This window comes from Hetaerina americana, unplaced genomic scaffold, assembly GCF_022747635.1.
Source record: "Hetaerina americana unplaced genomic scaffold, ioHetAmer1.1.p SCAF_9, whole genome shotgun sequence".
NCBI lineage: Eukaryota > Metazoa > Arthropoda > Insecta > Odonata > Calopterygidae > Hetaerina > Hetaerina americana.
Genome location: NW_027287538.1, coordinates 6,382,216 through 6,409,642, shown reverse-complemented (window position 1 = coordinate 6,409,642; position 27,427 = coordinate 6,382,216). Strand labels below are relative to the sequence as shown.

At 42.4% G+C, this 27,427-nt stretch overlaps 1 protein-coding gene across 1 annotated transcript in view; it reads right to left on the bottom strand.

The window, feature by feature from the left end:
- Positions 1 to 1,721: 1,721 nt before the first annotated feature.
- Positions 1,722 to 27,427, bottom strand: part of LOC139699005 (uncharacterized) — a 203,326-nt gene continuing 177,620 nt past the window's right edge. Inside the window, exons 2-5 of the mRNA XM_071598000.1 lie at positions 26,830 to 27,144; positions 9,642 to 10,119; positions 8,352 to 8,656; positions 1,722 to 5,918 (exon numbers count right to left, since the gene is read on the bottom strand). Of these exons, the coding sequence (XP_071454101.1) occupies positions 2,381 to 5,918; positions 8,352 to 8,656; positions 9,642 to 10,119; positions 26,830 to 27,144 (4,636 nt within the window). The 3' untranslated portion in view covers positions 1,722 to 2,380. The remainder of the gene's footprint in view (positions 5,919 to 8,351; positions 8,657 to 9,641; positions 10,120 to 26,829; positions 27,145 to 27,427) is intronic.

Sequence of the window (27,427 nt, the reverse complement as noted above, 5' to 3'; positions counted from 1 at the left end):
GACACTACCAGTTGTCATTTGTTCATCACATTTCATTGGAAATCAACTGTGAAACAGACTAACACATAAGGGATTTACTCATTCAATTGTGAATAACGATGAATAAAGTTCTTGAATATGAAAATTAAAAAAAAATAAACACATTTTACCTCAATGGCTTACTTAGAAGATACCTAATGAATGAAAGTAACAATCGTTCGGTGATGGGTAATGATGTTCAACATTGATGGAGGTAATTAGACTAATGATATGCCTCTCCAATTGCAAATTGATAAAAAATAAACAAATATCAATTGTTGAAAGAATTTGTGTCACATATTTCTTTAAGATATAACTGGTAACACCAAGGATCAAAGGTGAGTGTTTCGTAAGAGTGTTTGAAATATGTGTCCCCAAAACTTGATTTTATTTCTCAAAGGTTTGATGATGTGCAAGAAGTTGGAAAGCATATCCTTGTCTTAGGATGATACTGTTATAGATAGCATTTTTAAATCAACCTGAATATTAAGGAAGGAATCTGAATGAATTTCTGGTACCAAGTAAATGGACATATGTAATGCCAACAGTGACCTATGGAGTCATCCAAGTAAGTAATTGAACATAGTAAAGATATTGTGAAATCTAAATATGCATCAGAAACAAATTTGAATCAATTGATGAAATCGGCGATATATATATTTTCAGCATTTGAAAAAGATCACGAGAAAGAAAATATCAGGTAATTTAATCATGAAACAGTGAAGCTCAAACGAGTATTTCCCTGGCTTAATTTGCTAAAGGGTGCCTAAACTCACTATACTTAGAAGTATTTAATGTAAAAATAAATTGGCAATATTGTTACATTGTGCTAAGATTTCACTTTGTGTACTTTCTCATTAACCATCCACCACTTTCATTCATTCGACCGTTTCCCTAATGATACTCACAATTCAAACACTGCTTAAATAAAGCTCTTTTACATAGTGCCTCAGTTAATATTGATTGCAATTGAAGTGCTCAAGGGCAAGTGCAAATAACTGAAACTTGATGATTTATTCCCGATTCCTGCCTACAATGCTTCCACTCAAACACTTGGGAGGCAATGGATATTTTTATGCACACAAGAAAGAGATACTTATCAACTCACACGACCATGGAAATATAAAAAATAGAAGTTGGGTCATTTGATCCAGTTTGCATAGCCTCAGAGAATGAATTTCTAGTTCCGAAATAAACACCACTGACTTTTCTGGAAAGATTGCACAAGACATTGTTTGGACTCTTTAAACACTGAATTCCAGTGAATAAAAACTCGATTGGTAAAACTGACGTGGAGCGGAGATACCACTGCAGAACAACACATAAGGAAAGCCTTGAATGAACATAATAATTGAATTATATATATATATATATATATATATATATATATATATATATATATATATATATATATATATATATACACATACATACACACACACACACATATATACATACCTGTATATATATATATATCTTGAAGGAAAGTCTCACTGTTGTGAATAATAATGTAAAGAAAGAAGCAAGATAGTAGTAGCGAACAAAAACACATAGAAGCATATACAAATGCAACTCGCATGTATTCCGAATATTTGGTGGCCAAATCATCTTTCTCAAGGGTGAGAAGGAACTCACTTCTTTTCCTTCTCTCCCATGAGAAAGGTGATTTGGCCACCAAAAATTTATATTACGTGTGAGTTTAAATTTTATGTTTCCCTGTGTTTTTCTAGTAATATCTCGCTTCTTTGTTTACATTACATACATATATATATATACACAAAGCTACAAAATCACAACATAGTATACAAATAAACTCACTCAACAGAATTCAAAAGATGAAACCTACATGCTTTTTATAATTACTTAAAAAGCTGGGAATGATGCTTTAATCCAAGTATGTAATGCATTGAGACATTTACTTGCTGAAATGGAAATCGGGTGTACATAAAGAATCACATCCACAAGAATTTTTGTGGAAAGACAACTAAAATTATAAAAACACACGACGAAAAAAGACAGAAAATGGATTAACCATTATCTGTCCAATATAACCTTTGAGTGATGAATCAACTAACACCTAATGCCTGATGATCTATTTAAAAAAATTGCAATAATGCAAAAATTAATACCCTAAAAAAATACCACTCCAGACAGCCAGTGCCTGGGCATACGTACATGAAATCTCAAGGCGCAGCCTAGAACACTTCATATGTATAACTACCACTTTCAAAGTTAACACAATGATGAAAACGAGAAATTTTTACAGGAGCAATTGTCCACAGAACTTGTGATCACTTCAAGACAATACACTCCATTCATTCATCTATTCACACAAAAGTTCTTCTCCAGGTTAAAACTGCCATCAACCATCCAAAACTCTCAAAAGGAACTTGAGACAGAACACTGATCGCATCCTTGGCTCCTCAGCCACTGCTCTGAGATTTGTTGGATGGATGAAATCTGCATCAACATCTAACGCTGGGAACGTCCCTTCAACCCCATCATCCACAAACTTGCCCTTCTTCAAGTTAACCCAGCCGCTCTCGCCAGCCAGCCCATAGACCAAGAGCGGAATCACAGCCTCCTCTGGAAACCCTTGTGACAGCAGCAGCGAGGCTGTGAGATGTAACTCCCGCTGAAGTCTCATGGGAAGGTGAAACACTGGTGCGGACCCTCTCGTTGTAGCCAGCCTCAGCAGGTTGAGCATCGAGGCCCCTGACTTGTGTGAGAAATGGAGACGGAGGAAGAATCTTCTAAGGACAGTGCAAGGTTCGAAGTGGAGGGGCCCTCCTCCTGACCACTCCCCCTCTGCACCCTGCCTGGATTCTCCTCCACCACCACTCTCTTCTTCCTCCTCAATGGCCTCTTGATCCTCCTCTTCCCTATAGTCACAGTGGAGGTGACGGAAATCTGTGTGGTCAAGACCATAGTGCCTTGAGGGATACTGCATGATGTTTGGATTTCCATCCTCCTTCAACACTGCATCTGCATCCTCAGGAAACTCCCTGGCCAGCTCTGAGAATAACTCCTCAATCTCCTCGAGGGACTGACTCAGTCGAGGATCCAAGTCACCCAACTGCTTACCCCCCTTATCCTCACCTTCTTGATCTTGAGAATCTTTGGGTCGCCGTGCAGGTTGCTGCTGTTGCTCCTTATCCATTACAAATTCTTCACCTCCCTCTGCATATCCTGCATCCCTCCTTCTCCTTGCATCCCTCTTCTCTTCCTCTTCTTCTGCAGCATCTACGGCCTCCTTGATGGATCGTGCCTTTGGATTAGGGGATGGTAAGGTGCTGATAAACTGGGGGCTGTCTCCAACAACATCCTTGTAAGACAGTAATCCCTCCCCAAGACTCTGCTCTCCATCAACCGTGGGCTCATTCCCTCCTTTGTCTCTTTCCTCCTCGTACAATTCTGCAGATTTGAATTCAAAAGTCTGTTGCAGTGTGGTATTACTGCCTTCTGCCTTCAAGAGCTGTGTCACATTACCCTGGTTGTCAACAAGGTATTCTGTCACTGTGCCCTCATCTTCTACAACCACTTTACTATCATCTTTATCTGGTTGTTCTGTGATGTTTTCTGAAGCATTTTCTATCATTGTGATTGATGACAATATCTCTTCAGCCTCTGAACTCATCACCCAATCAGATAGGGAGAGATTGGATGGAACCTCAAACCTGGCATCATCATCATTCCAAGGTGCAGAGGAAGAATTCTCATTGGGTGGCCATTCAGTGATGGAGATATTTGCATGTCCCTCTGTGATAATGTTACTCTGACTGGTTACTGCATCAGCAACGGTGTCATCTAACTCTTTCCCCAAGGATTCAACCTCAGTTGAGTTCTCTTGAGCTAACTGGTGAGGTTCCAGGACCAAATCAATGCTTGCCGCCTCACCTTCTGAGCTTGCAATATGTATAACAGATGGTGAGGTGTTGTAGTTTGTTGTTGGGAGGCTTTCTGGGACAAGGGAACTACTGCTGCTGTCATTGGAGGCTTTAGCCTCCATGACCTCTGGAACAATGTCAGTTATTTTAGCCTCAACAATTTCAAGGTTACCATGCTCGGAAATGACTGGTTCACTATATTCCACGGATGGGGTGTCAACATGCTCCAGGTTACCATGTTCAAGAAGAACTGGTTCGCTATACTCCACAGATGGGGTGTCAACATGCTCCACTGAAGCGAAAGTTTCATGTTCAGGGATGGTCAATTCGGTCACATTCTCAACCTGCTCTTCTTGGCTCTTTGTATTATTAGAATCCACTTTTATTGCCTGGGGCTGTTCAGTTGAGTTCACTTCCACTTCAGTTGACTTTTCCGAACTATCAGTGACTTCGGGGTTTGGAGAAGAAGAGGATGGAGTTGTCTCATTGCTTGCAACAACACTGGTGCTTTCATTCCTGTTCGACAAGGTGCTCACTTCGTCCGTGGACATCTTCCCCCATGGGACATCCTCATGATCAATATCATCCATTGGATGGTGATGGTGTGGGTGAAGGTGGGGATTAGGCCTCATGCCCATCACCCTGGCCACAAACCGAAGGGCAGAGGCCAGACCCTCTGCAGCCATGATGACAGATTCCTCGGTGCCCCTTTGGAATGCCTTGAAGCTCCAGTGTCCGAGCCTTGCAAGGTGATGGTGATGAATGTCCCAAACCCTCGTGTCAGCCCCCCTCTTTCCTCGGCCCCCAGTCTTGTGGAACCACACCAGAGACCTGTTTCTCTTTGAAAGCATCCAGGGAATGGGCAATGCAGACTCCTCGACCAGCAAGACGCTGCCTTCCTCACCGACCCTGTAGCCCATCTCAAGGGCAGTCAGCAAGCAATCAGAGCGGGATGTGGCGGTGAGGAAGGATGGGGTGGAGCGGGATTCAAATCTCGACAGCATAGAGGGCAAGGCCCTGTGTGGTGGTCCGCAGAAAAGGGCATTGGGAAAGTGGCGGGACCGGATGAGTTCAAGCGTGGGCAGCAGATCATACCTCGGGGGACGGGGGAACCACACCACCAGGAGAATGTGCTCAAGCTCCAGGGTTGAGGGATGTTTAGGTTCTCGTCCCAGTGGGGGCACAAGAGGGGCAAAACCAGGGCAGATGTGGTCCGCGGTGTCCCCCAAGAAAGTTCTGAGAGGGGTGGGAGAAGGGGATACAGGCTCCTCTGCGTCCTTCTCCGGTGGACCTGTTTGAACCTCTTCTACATCCATTGGTTCTTCTTCCGGACTCACTTCCTCCTCTTCTGCAGTTTCCTCCTGTTCGGCATCCTCATCAACCATGGTTCCATTCTTGCGACTGAGGTTGTCCTCCCTGACTTTTACTCGTAATTGGGATTCTTCATCCGTAGGGAGCATGTGGTCTTCGGCCAGAGTATCCTTGACCAGACTCAGTTCCTCCTTTGTCCTTTCCTCAGACCCTGACCACTCCAGCAATGCTGCATCGCGGTGGAACCTAGCGATGAGTTTTCGGAGTGAAGACGTGGACCTGTCAGAGGAGATGAGGACCATTCTGTCAGCGGCAATAGGATGGAAGGTCAGGGTTGTCGGGTGTGGTAGTGGAGGGTCATGGGATTGCCTGTGGTGATGGTGTGGTGGGTGGACACAGGGCCCAGAGGGCCTTGGTGGGGGTCGTGGGGCCCATGGAAGGACTGGCGGTGGGAGGTAGCGCACCCTCCGGAGGTCAGCGACCCAAGCATCAAGCATAGCTGCGTCCTCGGTGGTCAGGAGGGATGTCGAAAGGAAGTCAGATGCCATCTGGGAGAGGCAGGGCAACAGGGTTGTGCATCGGCATCTCCAGCGGATGACGCGAGAAGTGAAAGTGGCGATGTACGCAAACGGGTCGGTGGGTGTGGTTGAACTCATGTTATTGTTGCTGACGGTGGTGCTGGCGTCAGGAGATGATTCCAGGCTGAAGATAAGAGAGAGAAACACAAGGTGAAAGGATTATTAAAAGGATTATTAAAAGGATTATTTTCTTGGTGCTTTGCGGAAACAGTTTTTTACTACACAAGATGCTCTTAATCAGATATGAACCGTCCATTTCCCAGATATGAGTCTTACCAATGACCAACAAGACGAATAAATGTTAAAATGCCAGAGTAACACAACACTTAATGGTAAAATTTAATTTTCTATCTTAATGATAGGCACAATAGTACTTCTGAGCATTTATTCACCAAAAACATGAATGTTCCAATTCAATGAGGTTGTTAATTCCACACAAGTACAATTTTATTTCAAAAATGAATATTAAGTTCCACAAAGTGATGCTTGAGACCTAAAAGTTTATTGAGGTCATATTATCAAAGACGTCTCTCCTCTTTAATATTTTTATTTTCTTTCTCTTATTGAGTCAAACGGCCCCATATTCTTGATTTTTTAAAATCAAGAATCCTCAGCAGTCAGCCTATCCGTCTATTTCCTGCTTTAATCCTTTCATTGGCCTGATTCCAATCCTAACTTTCTTCCTACAAATGCAAACTGTCTCTTGAACATTATCTTTTAAATAGACCTTTAGTTTATGTATGTTTTTTTATATATGAAAATGGCGCATATAAAAAATTCATCAACATCATCGATGAAATTATCCTAATTTTGTCCGTAAAAGAAAAATTTGATTCTTCCAATGCTCAACACCTCACGATCTGGTCTGCCTTCTCTGAGGCATGAATTGTGGGTATTCATGGGTAACCATAGAGAAGTATGTGAGCGTAGCAGAAGAATACATATAGGTCAGCAGGAAGTGGCAATTGGGCTTTAATTCACCGAGTCATGCACTCTAAGTGAACTGCATTGTGTAGAGTACACACTGTCCTCCAATTATGGTAGTCTTTTAACAGTTCTGATTATCTCCAATTTCATATGACACCCATATTCCACCCTTGAATGAAAGTACTACATGACCTTATTTTCTCCTCCATTTTTTGACATGACTATGTTAAACTTCTTGTAAGTGTAACTTAAAAAAAAAAAACAAAAATTTTAGATTCCAATCCATTATATTATATCCATTATAGCAATAGTTGGAAGAAGAGGGAATGGGAATCTTGGGAAACAACCCACTGCAAATCAATCATGAAACCAATAATTTCTTAACTATATTGAATGAATTGAGCTCTTACGGCTGGCAGTATTGAATAAATGAAAAGACTCCAATAGCCATAAACCTTTTAAGCATCAAGTAAATTATACGTCGTTTGTTTTTAAGGATTTAGTTTGTCTTTTGTCTTGTGGTGTCCTGTTTCAATTAAATGCTGTGCCATGCTGGATTTATCGGGTTTATTATGTTTATATTGCGTGTAGTGTTCTTTGTATCTAGTTAAAATATTTGGCCAATATAAGAATATTGGCAATTCCCACAGTTGATTTGGAAAAATATCAGACTTCTTAATTAATTTACGGCTATTGTAGTCTATTCATTTATTCAATACAGTTGCTTAATGGCTTTATTAAATGATATGCTTATTTGTGAAATGGTTCTGCCTTTCAGATAAGTCTTTAAAAACTTGAAAATTTCATAAGATCACATATGAGCAAGAACAAATAACATAATGAGAGAGAAATAAAACCTATTATGGCTTGGAAATAAAAAACAGAAAAAAATAGTAATGAGAGTTTCACCAAAATTTGTAGTTGTATGAAAATGACAGACAGTACAGTGAGCAAATTAAGTTGCCATACAATTTTAAAATTCTCCTCGGCTACTTCTTTAACATTCAACAGAGAGGGAGTGTCACTTTCACATAAATAAGGCTGAGTTCAAGATTTCTACTGAAATTCATGCTAATGATTCATCTTGAATTAATAATTATTTGGAAATGAGATAAAAGATACATGACCGTCGAATTCTGGGTTTGATATTTGATCGACGTAACAGAACTTTGGGTTCATCTGCTCAATTGGACCATGCAACCAATTACCAACTAGTGGAGAGGGGCACTCTGTCCAAAAAATCAATTTGCCACCACTCCCTTTGATATGTACTTTTTTGTTAAAAAACATACATACTTCAGGTAAAAAATAATTTGTCTACTGTAGTGACAAACTATTACATTCATTCTTGTAAGACACCAGAATGATTTTCCTAGACCATACGCAAATATTTGTGCAACTGTGATAGGAGCAATGTCTTTTATTTTTCTACAAATCAACAATTATTATTATTACTTTATTTTCAATTTGAGTTCCCCCAAATATGTCAAACATGTCCAATGTCCAAATAATTTAGTTAAAATATCCACTCATTGTTCATGAGGCGAAAAAGAAAACAAATTTCTCACAAGTAAACCCAAATAAACACCATTTGGAGCATTTAAGTGGGGAAGTAGTCAAGCTGACTAACCTGATGGATGAGAGCAGAGTTGAGGTGTTGGCACTGGCATTGGTAGGTAAGAGGGTGAACCGGACCCCTCCCGGATCGGATGATGCCCCCAGGAGAGCATGGTTCCACAGAGATCTTGCAAGGTGGGGAGATATGTGGGGGCCCTGTCCAGAAGTCTGGCTCCTGTCTGGGAGAAGGGCCAGGCCCCATAGGGCATCCCTGGTGTAGAGGACATTGCGAGAACTATGGGGGGCCAGCACATTCACCGGGACAGTCACAGGGGGGGCCACTGTGTCCGCTGAGCCACCGTCCCAAACATCAAGGAACTGGAAACAAAAACATACAGGAGAAGGTCTATGAGCATCTGGATGAAAAATTGAGAGACAGGGTGTGCTATAAGTCAGTATTGTGACTATCATACAAACAGGAGGACTTCCTTGACCCCAAACCAGTGTACAAATTCAGATCCCTTCACTGTTGACGGAATGATTCGACCAGCTAAGCTACTCTCTTTTATCTTGTCAACATCAAGACTTTTGTGCTGCAGTTGCAGGGGACGTGCTCTAGGCCACAAACAATGACCAAGGTTTTCTGAAAAACAGTCATAACTAGAGATGAGCCATGGGTCTAAGGCTACGGCCCTGAAACAAAAGCCTAGTCTTCCCAACAGTCGGTTGAAAGGATGGGGAAAATGGGATAAGGTAGCTAATGATCATTCCTAAAAATGACTTGGCTGACTATTTTGAAAGGTAGAATAAATGCAGGGATAAGTGTATGAGGTCTCAAGGGGAGTGTTTCAGAGGGGAGTAAGGCCTCATTGTTTTAGGTAGGTTATTTTTCTCAAAACGGCTGGAATTTTTCCAGACAACACCTTGTATACACTTCAGAATTGGTGGGATAGAAGGTTGAATACAACTGGGGTGGTCAGATGTGCCCCAATTTCAGGATGCAGTACCCCATTTACTGAATTAAAATGATGGGAGTTATGATTGTTACTCATTCCCCATTCCCCCTATTCTCCTGCACCCTCACAGCACTACCTGTTCTCAAGTTTGAAGGAATGACTGGTTGTTGGAATGGGGCTATATTCAAACTAGTAGATCATTTGGAATGGATAAACAAACTGTAGCAGCATTGGATGAAGTGTATAAACCTAAAAAAGGAAAAATACAAATGACTTTATGTACCAAAAAATTTAGTATGTAGTTATTAATATTGGCATGTCTTTTTCAAAGCAGAAAATCATCGGGGGAGGGGAGGGGGGGGAATAGGGAATAGATGGGGAATAGATGGGGTTTGCTCATCACTCACCATTTCCACTGATGGCTGTCTTATTTCACACACCCTGTAGCGGAGGTGCTGGCCGTCGTGCACGTGATGGTCGACCCCGGGTCCTCTCACGTCGTAACCCAGGGCCCACAGGTCGGGCCTGCCGAAGTGCGCGTAAGGGTTGAGAACCCTGGGAGATGGGGCCCCTGGCACGGGCGTGGGGAAGGCGTGCGAGTAGCCGTCGAGGACGAGGCCCACGGTCGACCCCAGGGTCATCGAAGAGAAGATCTCGTCGGCCCACACGGCCAACGATCTCCGATCGCCTCCGCTAGGGGGATAGGCATCGAACACGAAGCGAGCGCCATGCTGGATGGCAAAGAGGAAGGCGGCATTGCGTAGGGGCGTGGCGTCGGGGTGGCGGACACGTGGCGTGGCGGAGGTGGAGTTGGGCAGGAAGCGGAGGACCCTGTAGGGAAGCCTGGCCACCAGGGCCCCATCCAGTGGGATGCAGTCCGGCAACCTGCGAGAGAAAGGAGGAATTGAGGCGATTTACGCATGCGCTAACAGGAATAGATATTTGGGGACAGATGGCCGAGGTCATCTGCTCCATTAAAAGAATGGGGGAGGGGTTATTTGGTGGAGGCAAGATGTTACGTACGTGCATGGTACCCTGCAAGCCACCGCTAGGGTGTGTGGTAGGGGGTGATTACACACCAGACAACTTTTGACCCAAAATACTCACCTCCTCCCCAAGGGTGATCGGACAAAATTATTCTGATCCCTTACGGTTCTTGGGAGAAATGACATCTTAAATCCAACTGTTTGCGCTTAGCCTATTAACCCTAGAACGGTTACTGGGGTGAGAAACACCCCAGAGCGGTTGAAAATATCGCTATATGAAATAAATTTTATCTCATCCGATAAACTTTGAAAAATGAAACCTTTGTATCACGTGATTTTACATTAAAAAAGGAAAAAAATGAGCCACCGTAGGACTCATAATGCGTCTGAGATATGAATTTGTGATAATTGTTGCCAAAAGAGGGTGAAAAAAATAGCGTTACAGTTCTGGGGTTAAATTCCAATCTATGAAATTTAAAAGGTCCTCTCTTCAAATTCAATACTTATCTAATTGATTTGATTTCTGTGTATCACGGAATCTATCTTTTGTTTTCTCGACCCTATCTCCTTACCCCCCAAAAGCCCTGTGGGAAGTAATTGTTCCATTACTATACTCTCTTCTCACGCGTTGCTAAATGTATTCCACTTGGATCTTATTATTAAAGATATTCTACTTACTAGATGTAGGTTTAAGACTGTTAAAGAGGTCCGATAACACTTCCCTGGGGAACACCTGTAGTGACTTATACAGCATTAGATGTGATGAATACTCTTCGTACATTCAAGAAGTCTTTAGTCCAGCCCAAGATATTTTTATCTATGCCATAGGTTTCCAACTTTGGGAATAGTTTATCATGAGGTACGAGGGTGGTCTGAAAAGTTCTCGTCCTCGCCCATCGATGACATAACAATTCGCATGATTTTTTTGATTTGATATCCCTCCTGCTACAATGTCTAACTTTGCATTCTTACTTCTCAAGAAACTCTCCTTTTGATTTCTGTTGGTTTTAATCATCATCGCAAATCTCTCGATGTGGTATCGTGATGTACTCATTGATAATTGCAATCCGTTGGCTCACTGAGCTTGCTTGATCAACCGGGGCGTCACCGACCTGAATACTAAGGATGGCCTCACTTTCTGTTCCACTCGCACTCCCTCCGGAAAGAAGGAAACGCCGCTGTGCCGTGAAGAAAATTCGAGCATTCGAGCGCTAAGCCCAATTAAGAAAGACCGGACGGACTTAAAGATTACCTTGTGTTCGCTTTAGAAACACGAAGATGGCAGAAGAGCGGATTTCCACCCTCGGCTGTCACAGGTCGAGGCGGTGCATTCGTGTCGTGCCAAATTCCACGGTCCATTTGGCAAATTGCAGGGGGGCTATTCTGTAAGTTCTCGGAACTCCCGTTTCCATTGACAACGCCGAGATTGTGTCGTCACAATATCGATAATTTCTCCAATATTTCTTGCTCGAGATTGACGATTCATCGAGTCCATGGCGTCAAAATGTTGCCATTTTTCGATGCTCGACGATTTACCCCGGGGGGGGGGAGTGCGTTAAGGGGCTTTGAAAACTACCAGTTTGGTTGACCGCGTTGGTCTAAGGTTAAAGTTTTCCTTGTAAACTACTATTCACACTACAATTTGGATTTTCGAAATTCCGATTGAGTGATATAAGATTTTTGGATCCACGCAATTTTGTCTACCACACTTCATGCCAAGTGAGGTCAACACCATTTGAGTATATTTTGGCATCACTCGGCAATTTAAATATTGTCAGTACGTCTTTAAAATCATTAATGTCGATTGCTTTGTCTAATATATTTGTTTTGCTCATCAAAAGTTATTTCGAATTAAAAGATTTGTCATGCCGCGCAGAGCCAAATGAAGTTTCGGAATATCGAAAGTAAATTATTGTTCAATTCAAGTTAAACATATCAATACATAAATAAAATAGTTTCTGGCGTCACTTGGTGGAAAATATTCATATTAAACTTGAAATCAAAGCACTTGGCTTTCTATGAATTCTCTGTGGAAAAGCCAAGAGGTTCAATTTCAAGTTCAATCTCAATACATGTTTCTTCCTTCATACCAATCGTAAATTCTTGTCTGTCCTCTCCCTCGATTATATGAGATTCTCTCTACTTACCTCATTATTCGACTCTCCGCAAATTCTTAATGTCTCCCCTTGCCTCTTTCAATCGATGTCTCCCGTTGTCTTCAGCTTTCTTCAAATCCCACAGAAAAAGAGCCTCTCGTCTCCTAACACATGAGGTTAAAAACCTTAAAATCTCTCAAATCTCCTGTTCTAGCATCTTAAAATAAATACCTAATCTACCCTCTCTAATTCTATTTCTTCAAGGACCTCATTTCTGGACCGTATTACCTCCACTTTATGTGCCGGCCTCGGTGGCGGCGGGGTAACGTCCTCGCCTACCAACCCAGAGGTCGTGGGTTCGATTCCCACATAGGTGGATTTCCCTCCATCTAGGGCTTGGTTGTATGTGATTGTCGTCAAATGTCTGTAATGTAGGGTTAGGTGGAAGAAGGGAATATTAGTCCCAACCTCGCCCAATTAAGTCGAGAAATAAATAAATATCCTATCCACTTTATAGTCTTGGTGAATATATTCTTTACACCATTAGTCCCATAGACTGAGTCCTTCGTGTTCTTTAGTTCTCCCTTTGCTTTTGAATTTCGTCTTCTAATGTTCTTTACACCATCTCCATTTTTGTACATATGATTATCATCATAATAGTTACAATCCTAATACAGGCTTACTGCAGCCCTCAATTCTGCTCCATTCAATGTTAACATCTTCACCCAATGACCCTCGTAGCTTCTCTGTTCTACGCCCTTCTTAATTTTTACTTGCACTTGTCTTACGTAAATATCTCTTGGTCTTCCTCGCGAGATATTCCCTTAAATTTTCTACAATATTTCTTGTGTTTGTCATTTGCAATCCATCAAGGTGTATCCAATCCATCTAGTTCTTCTCTGCCGACCTTACTTATTTAATTTCCTTCGTCTAATATCGAATTTAAATCCTCCATCACTATCAAATGTTTCCTTTCAGAAACACACGCAATCATTTCCCTGTTGACTTCTTCTTCCCTATGATGCAGACCTGGATAATATCACGTTTGTTGATACATCTTTTGATTTCACTAATAACATAACTTCAAGCAGAACTGAAATATCTATATTTCCTCTTTCCGTCTTTCTCTCTATAATTTTTAATTTACCTGTCCTCAACATCGAACCAATATTCCAAGTCCCTAGTTCGGTTCTCTCCCGTGCTATTGCTGTCGAGTCCACTTTGCAAGGATTTCGTGGGATGAGGACCACGGAAACCCCGCCTCTCCCGCTACCAGGCATGACATAGTGCACCAAGTCCTCGATGCCAAGATTCATACTCAGATCTCTGTCAATCATCGAGTAATTGGATAATCATTTGAGGTGGTTTACCGTTGCCTTCCTTAATAGTGTTTTTAACGTGACACCATCACTTACTGGCCGCCCCACTGGGTTCAGACGCTTTTGCAGCCGCCTCACTGAGGGACAGACGCTGCGTGGACTACCTTTCGTCTGGTTCCTAACCTTCGACTTATGGGTGACCCTAGCAATTATGGGTGACCAGGAGAAATGATCATTGCTCCTGCTAGCACAGCTCCAAGGGTCACCAGAACGCACAAGCCCTTCCACCATGCTAAAGTTGTAGTGCTTGGGGAGGGCAGGGTTCAATAATTATGGAAATTACTTTGGCAAAGGGGAAAAGAATTTTTAATTCAGCTTACAGGCAGTTTAATTCAGTTACGCCGGATAATGGAGTCATATCGCACCGCTATTGTTGCGAAAGCGTCTTTCGATACGGAGTGTCGAAATGTTTCACGCCAATACAAAGAGGCTTCTTCTGCAGAATTATCATTGAAATTGACGTAGAGCGTGCTTATTTCGTCGCCTGCAATGTTTTCAACGTAACTCGGTGGCCCGATTATCTTAAAACCTTCAATCATTCCTATCACATTTCATTCCTGTTCACTGCATTTTAATGTCTTCATTTTCACTAATTACCAACGTTGTACTCTTAATGCCGGTGAATTACGTCGGCCATTTAAAAACGTAAACACATTTAATCTTAGGACGGCGATAAATTCCGGGAGCGATAACAAATATGGAGACGGAGGACGTGAGGGAATAAAAAAAATACCTCGGTCTACTCTTGAATTGGATCGAGTTTAATTGAAGGACTCCCGAAACGAAGGCGAAGCAAGACGAACAAAAATAATTGGACCAACTGAGAAAATTGTTGCACACAAAAAAAAGGTCACTTTCTACTCAAGGACGACTTTCCTTAATGATTCCAAATAATTGAATTAATCGGATAGTTGAGTGACACGTTCTCAATTACCCGTTCCTTCAAAGGTCAGCGAGCAGAATAACTGACATGTTATTGACACTCATTGATTCAACTTTGTTCACCATGACCGACTCAACGTCACTGCGCTTCTACACCGTTTCTTCCACAAATCGATTTATAATGGTTTCTCTCGCTGTCCTTTTTTGCCCTAAGTGGTCAAATAGGCCTATCTACGAAAAAATTATACGTGTATATATATATATTCCTCATATCTTTCAACACGTCAATTTATTTCCTCTTTTTACTCCATGTTTGCTTATCTTTTGCCTATAAACTTATTACTCATGCTTCCTGCCCTCATGATTTGTCTTATACAGTTCGCCTTCCTCTTCCTTACGAGGCCGATATGAGAAATTATCGATCTGATGATGAAAATTAAAAGTTATGTTTTCAAAAAAAGTTTTACTATGGGAATGATCAACCCCAGCCATGCAATTACAAATGGGCAAAGGATATGGTTAGGGAAATAAAAGAGGAATAAATAAATAAGTAATTCAATTAAAATAAAAAGATAAAGGAGGTGGTTATAACAGAAAAAACGACTTGACCAAAATATAATAACCAAAAACGCTCTGGTCAAGGTGTACTAGATGGCATTGACCCTTATCGAGCACTCACCCACCCAGGGCTCACGAGAGAATTCTCCAGACGCCAGCGGCCCACCAATCCCACGCAATAAGTGCAAATTAATCAGGCACCCTCTAGCTTAGATGCACTAAATAGCATTGATCCTTGCTAGTCGCAGGAACTCACACACAACCAGTGGTTTCCGCCAATCACTGGCGTAATAATATCAATCCAAATAAATATCGACTACAATCATAAATAAATAACATTCGAATAACAATTGAATAACAATGAAATAATAAATAAAATCCTTCCCGTAATATTCATACGGCTGTAGAAACCTTGTCGTTTTATTCAATCAATTTTTATTGTCTAATCTAAGAAGTTTTATCGGTCGACGTAATGTCTTGGATATTACTACATTTCATCCAGCTGTATTCCAGTGCCATTGTCGCGTATCTGTGGTGTTCTTCCGGAAGTGCTGTATAACACTCGTCTACTGTCGCAATCGCTTCTTTAATGGACGAACAATGCTGACCAGCGATGAATCGTTTGAGTTTTAGGAAGAAGGGAAAATCCAAATGAGCCAAATACAGGGATTAGGCTGGACGTTCCAGCACCTAATACTGCAAATCCATCAATTTTTTCCCATCGCCAAGACACTTTTGTGGTCAGGTACATATTCCTGACGGAAAACGGTTTTTTTCCTCTGTAAGCCGGGTCTACTTTCTCGAATTTTTGCGTCCAGTTCCGTTTGAAGGTTAGAATAATACTCACCAGTTATTGTTTTAACGCTTTTGAAGAAAGTCGATCAGCGGAATTCCTTTCGCAACCCAAAACACCGACGCCATGACCTTTTCCGTCAATGTCACCGTCTTCGCCTTCTTCAGAGTCGCTGAACCGACCTCTATCCAATGCGTTGATTGTTATTTCGATTGCGGCGTGCAACGGGGATTCCATGTTTCGTCATCCATTGTCGCATAGCGACAAAGAAAATTAATCTTGTTCTTTGTAAAGCGCGCCAAGCACCGTTAGGAAAAATGTCATCCAAATGTGTTTTTGATCCACGGCAAGCATACGCGACACCCATCTTGCGGAAAACTCCGTAAGTTGCAATTCCTCGCGCAAGATGTAACCGACGCGTGATTATGATATCCCTATAGTATAAGCTATTTCACGTACGAAATCTTACTACCACGAAATTTTACTACCCATCGATTTACAGTGCACCTATCAACAGCATCGTCACCATAAACAGCCTTTAAACGACGATGAATCTCAGTAGGAGTCACTTTTTCAGCAGTTAAAAATTCGATAACAGCACGCTGTTCAACTCGCGATGACATAGCACTAAAACACGTCTCCATACTTCCACTTCTCAAAATACACTGGATGAATGTAATGACCTCAAACCTGCGCATGCGTGTTGAGGGGGAATGTTACTTCCACATGCCACTCAGAGTGCTTCTGGAGGTCATTTTGTTTGTGATCTACGAGCATTATGTGCATTATTTTTCAGCCTACCCTCGTAATATCTGATTCCAATTCCGTAAAACACGTCTCCATACTTCCGAATCTCAAAATACACTGGATGAAAGAAACGAACTGAAACCTGCGCATGCGTGTTGAGGGGGAACGTTACTTCCACATGCCACCCAGAGTGCGTCTGGAGGTCATTTTGTTAGTGGTCTCCAGGCATGTGGGCATTATTTTTCAGCCTTCCCTCGCACTTTCGTACCCCGACCTTCTGAAATCACATCGTGCCCTCTTTCGATGATTTCCGGTAAGATTGCACTTTTCGAATGTCCTCCACGTGTATCATCTTGGGAGTCTTTCACGGTCACGTTCAAAATGAGCCGTGTATTTCTACACGATGTACATTGAAGTAGGGAAGTCCTCATACACTTTTACAATCCTCGAATGAATTTAGGTCGTCATTGAAGCGTTATTTACGAAGAATTTCATCACCGCACGGTACTCGATTTTTTTATTTTTCTAACAACAAACGCACCGGAATTGATTCAAACGACTGCCTTACAGCGAACTACTAATTGAAACGTCTTGCAATTTTACGCGGCGTATACGTACTCACAATTTTTCCAACAAGAGAGAAAAATAGCATGATGGTTAGCTAGGTTTCCCTTTTGAAGCTGCTTCCAAACTCATCGATTTGGCGTCTATAATCGCTCAAATATAGGGGGGGGGGGTCGAGGGGTCTCCATGCTCGTTGGGCACCTAAAATCGGCTTCAAGTCAACTCAAACAGTGTTTATTAGCCAAGCTCAAATGCATGAATTTACAAAGTAGCATAAAGAATATAAAGAACGCCTGACAGGCCCGTCGTAGCCTCATTGGGCGAGAGAAGGACTGATATTGAGGTAAATATATGTCTTCGGCTTCTAGATCTAAGATATAAGTACTCTATTTGCGACCCCATTATTCAAAGTAGGGGGGGGGGGATCGAGATGGTGCGGGGGCTAACGAACTGGCTTCCCTCTCGAGGGCCCGAGTTCAAATCCCGGCGGTGTTGAATATTTTTCAGAGGTATCTCGATCCCTACTTGAGGTGCATTGTGGAGAGCACTTTGCGTGAGTACGCCGTCCGTCGGATGGGACGTTAAGCTGTTTGACCCCTTGGCGCCTTTCGTAAAGAGTAGGCTAATGCCAACGCCGGGTTTCTCTCCCCCCTTCATCCATTCCTGTCCATCCCCTATGGCGCAAATGACCTCAGCTGTCGGTCGCCTCCTTCCCCTCAAAACTACTACTACTTATTCAAAGTGCTGGAAGCGTGGCAACCAGCAGGTCGTTAATCAACAATGGTGGGAAAGTATACTAATACTTGCATGTACATGCAAGTCACAATGTCATTTTTTTAACCTATTCTTTGAGAGAGTACACTCATTATTACTCAGGGAAAAACACGCTTAAATAAGCGGAGGGCTTTATTAACTCGAGGCGGGAAAGGCGGAGCTTTTCTCTGGCTGGAGGAATTCGGCGTCTTAAGCTAAACTCAAAAAACAGAGCTCAAACCAACTAAAAAAATAAGCAAAATTTAGGTGTAAAAATACACGCTTATCTATTTAAAAAAACAATACAACATAAAAAAAACATAACGAAAAACAATTGATGAAAAGAATTAATGACGGAAAAATGCCAAGGAATAAAATATCATATGAAAATAAAGAAGAAAAGAAAGTCTAAGAAATAGTTGATATGAAATACTATCTGAGCAAGTAAATTGAAGCAGAATCTATTTTAAAAAAAAACGGCTAACCTATGAAATTTGAATATAGTCCGATAAAAGAAAATAATTACGAAACTATTCCCAAAGAAGCATCAAAATATTAAATAAAAATAGGGAAATGGAAAAATTCAAGTAAAAACTACCGAATGAATTTTAAAGCGTACTCAAAAACCACGTCGTGCCCAGACTACCCCAATCTCAATTCTCACAATATTTGCACGCATTAACCATCGCCATAATTGGTATGGATAATAAATAATGGAAATAAATGTGGATGCAGAGCATTTAGAATGGCGGTGGAATTTTGACTTTAAGACTTTAATGCAGAAGATAGAACGTTAGGAAAACGATAGAGTGGTGGTGATAGTAATAGAATAAGCGTTTTGGATGAAACGAATGGAGATAAAATAGAGAGAGATGGATGCGACCGAAGGCGTGAAGGAGATACTCAGAATTGACAGTGTCTTACATTTTGTCGATATCCTACATCTTATTTACTGCAAATTATTTTTTGAAATGTAATGGACCCATATTTTGTGTTTTTTTGTGAACTGTTTCTTGCAAATTATGTTTTTTTTAAATGTAACGAAAACATTTTTTTAACAGTTATAACTGCACCATTTGAATACACGTAACCTGTGTCGTGTTGAGCATGGCGCTGTATGGTTCCGATACTTAGAACATTGGAAAAGTGGACCAGCGAAGAATACAGGGTTCGTCCGGAAAATAAGTGTACTGACTCCTGGGCTGGGCGCGCCTGGAGCGGCGCGCCCAGCACCGCTCTGACGGGCTGCGATTGGAGGGGGGTATGTTGGCAAGCGACGCTGAAAAAGGCAGTCGGCTCTGAGCTGTGGTGTAGTGAGGAGCTCTGTTAACGCGAACCTCCACGCTCGACCCACGTCACGGAACGCGATGCCGAAGTTTTTGGAGCAGCGTTATTCCATCAAATTTGCGGTAAAGCTTGGGAAATCGTCTACCGAAACTGTCGGTATGATTAACCAGGCTTACGGGGAGTCAGCCATGTCCAGAAACATGATCTTTCGGTGGCACAAGATGTTCGTGGAGGGCAGAGAAGAGGCCGTGACGACGAGTCTTCGAGAGGTTCCCGATGATGCCTTCGCGGGAGCGTTCCAGGAATGGGAACGCCGCTGGAACAAGTATATCGACTCACAAGGGTCCTATTTTGAGGAATATTAGCTTAAGATATGTAAAAGTGTAATAAATTTTTTTTCCTGAGCTCAGTACACTTATTTTCCGGACGAACCCTGTATGTGACGAATTTGAAACATGGTGCTGGAGGAGAATGAGATGAAGATTAAATGTATAGAGGAATTGAGGAACGAGGAAGTAAGAATATAGAAGAGCAGAAGAGGAAAGGACCACATGGAGAAGTCTACGACAAAGAAGAAATAGATGGATTGGATACACATTGAGAGACAATGGATTGATAAGGAATACAATAGAAGGAAGAATTGAAGGGAAGATTCCCCAAGGAAGACCAAGAGACATGTGCATTGGACAAATTAAGAAGGACGTAAAATAAAGAAGGTATCAGGGATGGATTGCAGTGACATTAAATGAGAGTAGAACGGAGGGATGCAGTAAACCAATCCTAGGATTTAAATACTGATGATGATGATGTAACCTGTTATTGCATATTGTTGCATGTAAGTACTTCATTCGTGTTGTTAACATTTTTCTTGTGTATGATCAAACTAATATTTAGAGGTTACATGATTGTAATTGTGCATGCATGAATGGTGACCTAACACCTCCCGCCACACACCCGTACGGATAGCCGAGTGTAGATTTAGACGTAGATAAAAATGTGGACAAATAATTCCCCATCATTACTGACTAAATAGATGACAGTACTATTGCATAAGGGGTCCAAACTCAGGCAGCCTTTTCATTAGGCGCCCAAAGGCATGCAAATTAATTCCTGACCAGTTTTGACGTAGTTTCAGAATCCCAACGGGGGAAGGGGGGGGGGAAGAATTCTTCCCGAAGTCCGCGAAACAAACGACGACGAGCGGGCGAAGGGTGGAATGCGGAGCACGCGGCGGGATAACAAAAGGCGGTCGGTCGTCTCGGCAACGGAAATCCTTTTAAATGCGGGCGGAAAAAAGTGAAAGGCGGCTTGCGTGGCGGCTAAGGTGGCGAGGGAGGAGGGGGGAGGAAATAAAGCAGGGTAACTGTCGCATGCTCACTGCGCCGCTGCAGCCGCCAGCTTTCGCTTCTCAGTTCTCGGAATTGTGGGTAGGGGAGCGTGGTTGGGGGGCGGGGGGGGGGGTGGAATGAAAGGAAACAAGACGCAATGAGGATGGGGTGAAACGCACCCGCCAAGCAGATTGGACCCAAATGATATACATTATATTGCTCAAAGGAATGGTTACCATTCGATGTCCCTGATCCAAAGCGGACAGAACTGCAGCTTTCATGGGACTCAACCGTTCCACATAATGTGCGAAGTCCTCGTGTTCTTCTGCACACTCCCGAATTGTGCCCAGGAGACCGTTTATTCAACGTTAATTGTTCTAATTCGACTGAAATGAGGTATTAAGATTCCGTCATTCGTTTCAGAATCTTTTGTTTAATCACGATTCAAATTTCGTCGTATAAATCAGGCCATCAGTCGAAATGCCGTCCGTTTCGGCGTGATACATCTTACGTCGAAAAGTCTCAGCCTCAAAAATTATTGCGCCGAAACGTCTTGCGCTGAAATGTCTTGCCCCGAAAACTCTAATGACATATTCATCAAAACTTTGAGCGTTTCGGTGTAATACGTCTTACATTGAAGCGTATAAACTCATACGCAATTACGAAAAATCGTCTTGCGAAGACGAGTCTTACGGCGAAACGTCTGACGCTGAAAGGTCTTGCGCTGAAACGTCTTACGCCATAAAAACCTAACGATCCATCCCTCAAGGCGTCGTACGTTTCGGCTTGATAAGTATTACATCGAAACGTCAAACCTTAAATGTAATTACCCCGGAACATCTTGCGACGAAGCGTTTTGCGCCGAAACGTCTAACTTCATAATTAATTACACAAAATGTCTTAAGGCCAAAAAATCGTAATCAAAATACCCTGAATCGCAATCAAAAATAAGAAATTGTATGGAATAACAAAGTATCTTTACTTCATTAGTTAAGATAACATCTTGATGAATACATGGGATGAATACATTCACAAGAGGGTAGAAAGAAAAGAAGTGAAAGTCATACTTACGAAGGGACACATTTAAATGGTCTCGAGAAAAGTATGGGTTTAAAGGAAGTTTATGTAGGAGTATACAGGGTTCACTGTATAGTATCCGCCGTCACTTTGCGGAAACGATTCATAATGAATAAGAATTACTTAATTTTTCCACACAATCTTTTATTTTTACGACCGGGTTTCGACGAGGATCGTCATCATCAGGTAATTTTTACAGAAATATACACACATATATATACCATTGCGATGCTTGAACTTCTCCTTGAACTACTCCTTCTCCTCATATTTTCAAGCATCGCAATGGTATATATATGTGTGTATATTTCTGTAAAAATTACCTGATGATGACGATCCTCGTCGAAACCCGGTCGTAAAAATAAAAGATTGTGTGGAAAAATTAAGTAATTCTTATTCATTATACAGGGTTCGTCCGGAAAATAAGTGTACTGAGCTCAGGAAAAAAAATGTATTACACTTTTACATATCTTAAGCTAATATTCCTCAAAATAGGACCCTTGTGAGTCGATATACTTGTTCCAGCGGCGTTCCCATTCCTGGAACGCTCCCGCGAAGGCATCATCGGGAACCTCTCGAAGACTCGTCGTCACGGCCTCTTCTCTGCCCTCCACGAACATCTTGTGCCACCGAAAGATCATGTTTCTGGACATGGATGACTCCCCGTAAGCCTGGTTAATCATACCGACAGTTTCGGTAGACGATTTCCCAAGCTTTACCGCAAATTTGATGGAATAACGCTGCTCCAAAAACTTCGGCATCGCGTTCCGTGACGTGGGTCGAGCGTGGAGGTTCGCGTTAACAGAGCTCCTCACTACACCACAGCTCAGAGCCGACTGCCTTTTTCAGCGTCGCTTGCCAACATACCCCCCTCCAATCGCAGCCCGTCAGAGCGGTGCTGGGCGCGCCGCTCCAGGCGCGCCCAGCCCAGGAGTCAGTACACTTATTTTCCGGACGAACCCTGTACATAGATCGAACAGAGCATGCTGTGACGTGGGCCTTATTGATCCAATATCGCTTATTAAATTAGACGATCACCTAAGAAGTCAAATCTCTTCAATCGAAGGGCTAAGAGGCCTTCACCATTAAGGTTAAATTGAAATCATAATACTATTCGTAAAATTTTAAATTAAAATAAAAAAAAAATTATAATTAGATTTGAAAAAAAAAAATTTCAAGGGATTTGAGATTTATTGATTAAAAAATCATCCCTGGACGTATTAAATTGTTCAATTTCCATACTTGCATAAATAAAATAAATTTAACAAACACTGAATACCTCAACTGGCGGTTTCGTCGCTACTCTCTGCGCCATTAAGTATTATCACAGTTACGTATCTTGTATTGAAAACATCTTTATGGGGAATTATAAGTTATCATTTTTAAATCGAGCGTAAAAATTCCCCAGGGATTATTTTGCGCCATTTCATTCTTTAAACATTCCATTTCTTTTACTCTTCCAAAAGGTCAAATTATAAAACGGAAAAATGGTGACCTTTTGTTTCCTCCACTTAGGAATTAAAAACTATAACCGTCTATTTGCCCTTTTAAGCGATACATATCTCAGTTCCCGAAATGATTAATGAGATCAGGATTTTTCAAAATTGATTGTGAACTTGCTGGTGTCTTTTTTTTTTAAACACTATTCGACATATTTCGACACACACGCATGCGCAACGCTTTTGTTTTGTGTTTCCGTCGGCGACTGAAAAATAACGTTGATTGCGACGCAACAATCATAATTCCCTTCGAATTTTCCATGCCAGAGTTGGGTTTCAATGGATTTCATTCCAGCATAGGATTGAAAATTGGTATCGAACTAATTTCTGCTTTAGGTCCACGTAATCAATTTGAACCCATCAATCGAATGTGAGTTCTCCTTCCAAAATCATACGAATCCTGAATTCAGCACTAATTTCAATACCTAATGCCATAAGCATCGTGTAAATCAACATTAAATAGGTGAACGAAGGACGAATGCGTATGTCACATAGTAGATGATGTAGCATCATCTTAGCGGTTGGCAGGGACTTTCACCACACATGACGATAAGAACTTTCTTGTGCCAACACATTTAATTACGTCACAGATCAACGGGGGCGTCGTAAAAGTATAATCCTCTGCGTATGAAGGTATCTCGGAGAAATTCCCTGGAACTGGAGAAGATTTACGGTCTAATTTCGCAATGATTCGACCTATAAGTAAAGCACATCGCGGCGGAAATGTGATTGCAACTGATTTGAGAATGTAGGGGCGGGACATGTGGAGGCGAAAGTCACGCCATCTGTTGGCTGAGTAACGGAAGGCGAAAGATGCGTGCTCCAGCAATGGCGGTCGATTAAATGTCGTGCTGCTCCCTAAAATGTCGCCATCCATCTTCCGCCCTGGGTGTGGGCAGCGGCGAAGGGAAAAAATAATAATATAAAAAACAGAGTGTCACAGAACGGAATCTTAACAAAGTTGCGCAAAACACCTCGCCAAATCTGCTAACTTACAACCAGGCCATCAGGGAGGGTGGATTTTAATTGAATGAGGGCGCCCGCTAGGTATGAAAGCAGGTGTGGGTCGAACTGAACATGTTTCAACTTGCAACGGCTGCTTATGACGCATTACTGGAGTTATATCAATTAAATTTCTAACGCATGGACACTATGCTAAACATGAGATATAAAAATTCAATTTCCTATCCTTCTCCGAACCTACCTCACGAAAGCCTCCTTCTACTCCTATCGTTATTGTCGGTAACCTAGTGGTTAAGGTAGGTTATGGATGGACACAAGCTACCGAATTGTACAGGAAAAGTTCCCTGGTCTCACCTAAAAAACACAACCAAACATGCAACATTACAGTTGGACCCTCTTCAATTCTTCAGAATTCCTTCCTCCCTTCCTTCCGTCCAACATCTCGATATTCTATACCTGCTCATTCCTCGTTTGCCCAACATTCTCCCCTCTATCACAGTCTTCAACATTCCACTGCCGGTCAATACCCCCTTCATCTACTTTTCCTGCCTCCATGGGATTTCTCCCAACAAATCCCTCTCTTCACCCACCATACCAAGTACTTCCTCGTTTGTTTTCTTCTCTGTCCATTTCACCTTCTCCACACCCACATTTCAAAACACCTCCAGTCTACGTCTTTTGTCCTGTTTCAATGACCACGTTTCCGCGCCGGACAGAGCTACGCTCCATATTAAAGTTTTGACAAACCTTTCCCTAACATCTTTACTCAACGCCCCTGTCATCAACTTCCTCCTCCTTGTGAAAGCTTCTTTGCCTGACGCAATTCTTCTCCTTATGTTCCCTACTACTTTGGTAGTCTCCAAGTTTAGGTTCGAATAAATGGCTTCCTTATGTCGATGCCAGTACTAGTTGCCGTTACCAGTAGTCTCTTCAATTATAAAACTTTCTTCTCCTCTCCAGTACTTCTTGCTGAATCCCTGCTGCTTCTCCCATCACTAGTGTAACCCTTCTGCTTCAATAGCCAAACTGTTTCTACTTGTTTGAGCGAGTCTTACTTGGGGCCAGCCATCTCTACTTACCTGTGCTCGTCTACCGCAGACCATACATTTTATACTATTAATCTTTAGGCCCGAACCATCGGTGGGAGAGGAGACCGCGACTAGATTGGGAGGAATGAAATGAATGGAATCCTTCCACGCAAAAGGAGAAAGACGGAATGGAAAGATTGCCACACGTTCTCTTGGAGAGTTACAAGAAATCAATCCTAAGATTTACGACTTCTCGTGATTAATTCCAACTTGGACGCTGAGAAGCAAAGACATGCACTGTTTGGGTCGAGGTCACTGGCGCAAGTCTTTAATAAGGGCGTTGCAAGGCATGGGCGATTGATTAATTAGATCGCTAGATTAATCGATAAAACGGTCAAATTAGTACGTAGGATCTCCTTGAGATGGCGACATGTGACCAAATGTGGGCCAAATGACCTCAGGATTAAGAATGAAATGTTGGAAGATTAATGAGCCTTCCATTCTCTTTACATTTTATTTATGCACCTCGAATGTGGAGATGGAGGGGGGGGGGGGGTGGCAGCGTCAAATCTGCCTTTCTTGGTGGATTTTTTGTACGGGAGATGACTGCCAAAAGAAAAACGGTTGAAATAAGGAAAAAAAGTGAATGGGAGAAGACAGCATTCGATTAAAAAAGTGTGATGGAGGTTTTGTTTCGCGTTTCGTAGTCCTCACCTTGTGTATATATATATATTTGCCTCAAGCATTCGGGTTCCAGCGCAGAGATATTTCATTGACAAATTATAAAGGTTGTAAAAAAAGGAAAGCTTCTTGAATGATTATACGTTGTTAAGACGGAGCAGAAAGCGTGAACCGATAATTAGAAAACGTAAATTGCGAGCCCTTGGATGCAAGAAGATTACAGGTATGACAAACCAACGGATGAACACAGGTCTTTGTGGTTCAATGCCGGGAAACAATGAAAACTACTCGTAGGTAGGTAATATTTCCACTGCATACCCCGGTTTCAACGAAACATCATTCAGCCATCATCAGGTGCAACCGTAACATATAAAGGATAGGGGAAGGTGGGTGAGGGGGCAGTAACGGCATTGTTAACGGTGAAGGAACAATACGAATGGGAGGAGTGTGAATAATGTGGGGATAGAAGTTCGTTGGTAGTTTCTTCAAGGTTCGTTGGTCATTGTTCCATAGAGTAATTCAAAATTACATCGAGAAGTTCGTTGGTTATTGTTGGGCACTCTTTCAAATTTAGGTATTTAAATAAAGTGAACAATGACCGACGAACTTTGTAACAATAATCAATTAATTTCTCCTCCTCCCCCGCTTTCAACAATGCCGTTATCCCCATCACGTGACACCTTATGCCGTATATAATGATTCTCGCCGAGTTAACAGACAAGATGAGACTTCAAGAGGTTAGTAAAAAGATATTAATGAAATTGGATATAGAGCCACTCTTACTCATACATCAATTACACGAAAACGTTTCTCCACCTAGCGGAAGCTATGAGAACTGGAGTGAACTACGGTGCAGACATATGTATAGTATGTCTTGAAGAGGTCCCGATTCAGTGCAACTAAATCTATCTCCCGGTCCTAAGGACAAACTGACACATTTGAACTAGAAGGCAGCTTGTACAAACGAAAGGTCTCACCTGCAACACTTGGGGGCCTCCCCAATGACGATGGGCCTCCATCCGCGGGCCCTGGCTGCCGCGGCGACAGCGCAAGCGCCCAGCGCCGCTCCTGACCGTGAGGTCCTCTTGTCCCCGCCTGCCGCCTGCTGCCCACCGGCCCTGTCCTCGTCGTAGTCGGCCCCTGATACCACGACCCACCTCTCGTGCGAAGCCACCTCCGAGAGGTCAGCATCGTCGGGCCACAGGGGCGCCATCGCCGGTCCAGGGGTAGACGCGAAGGGCTTCGTTGAGATGGGGCCGCCGCCTGGAGGAGCGCCGATCGAACCAGGGTTCCTAGGAGGAGATCGGGATAGAAATCACATTAGATCGAGGCATTCAAGGTGCATATATGTTACCCCTCATTTGGAATATGCCGTAAGTATTTGGGATCCTTGGGAGAAAATTTGGCAAAATGAATTTGATAAAGTCCAGAGAAAATCCGCTAGATTCGTTAAAAATTGTTATGATAAGAACACCAGTGTGACAGGTCTCTTAGGGGATTTAGGCTGGGAACCACTTGAAGGGCGGAGAGAACAAGCGAGGCTAAGACTTTTAGAAAGGTTCAGAACGAACGAGT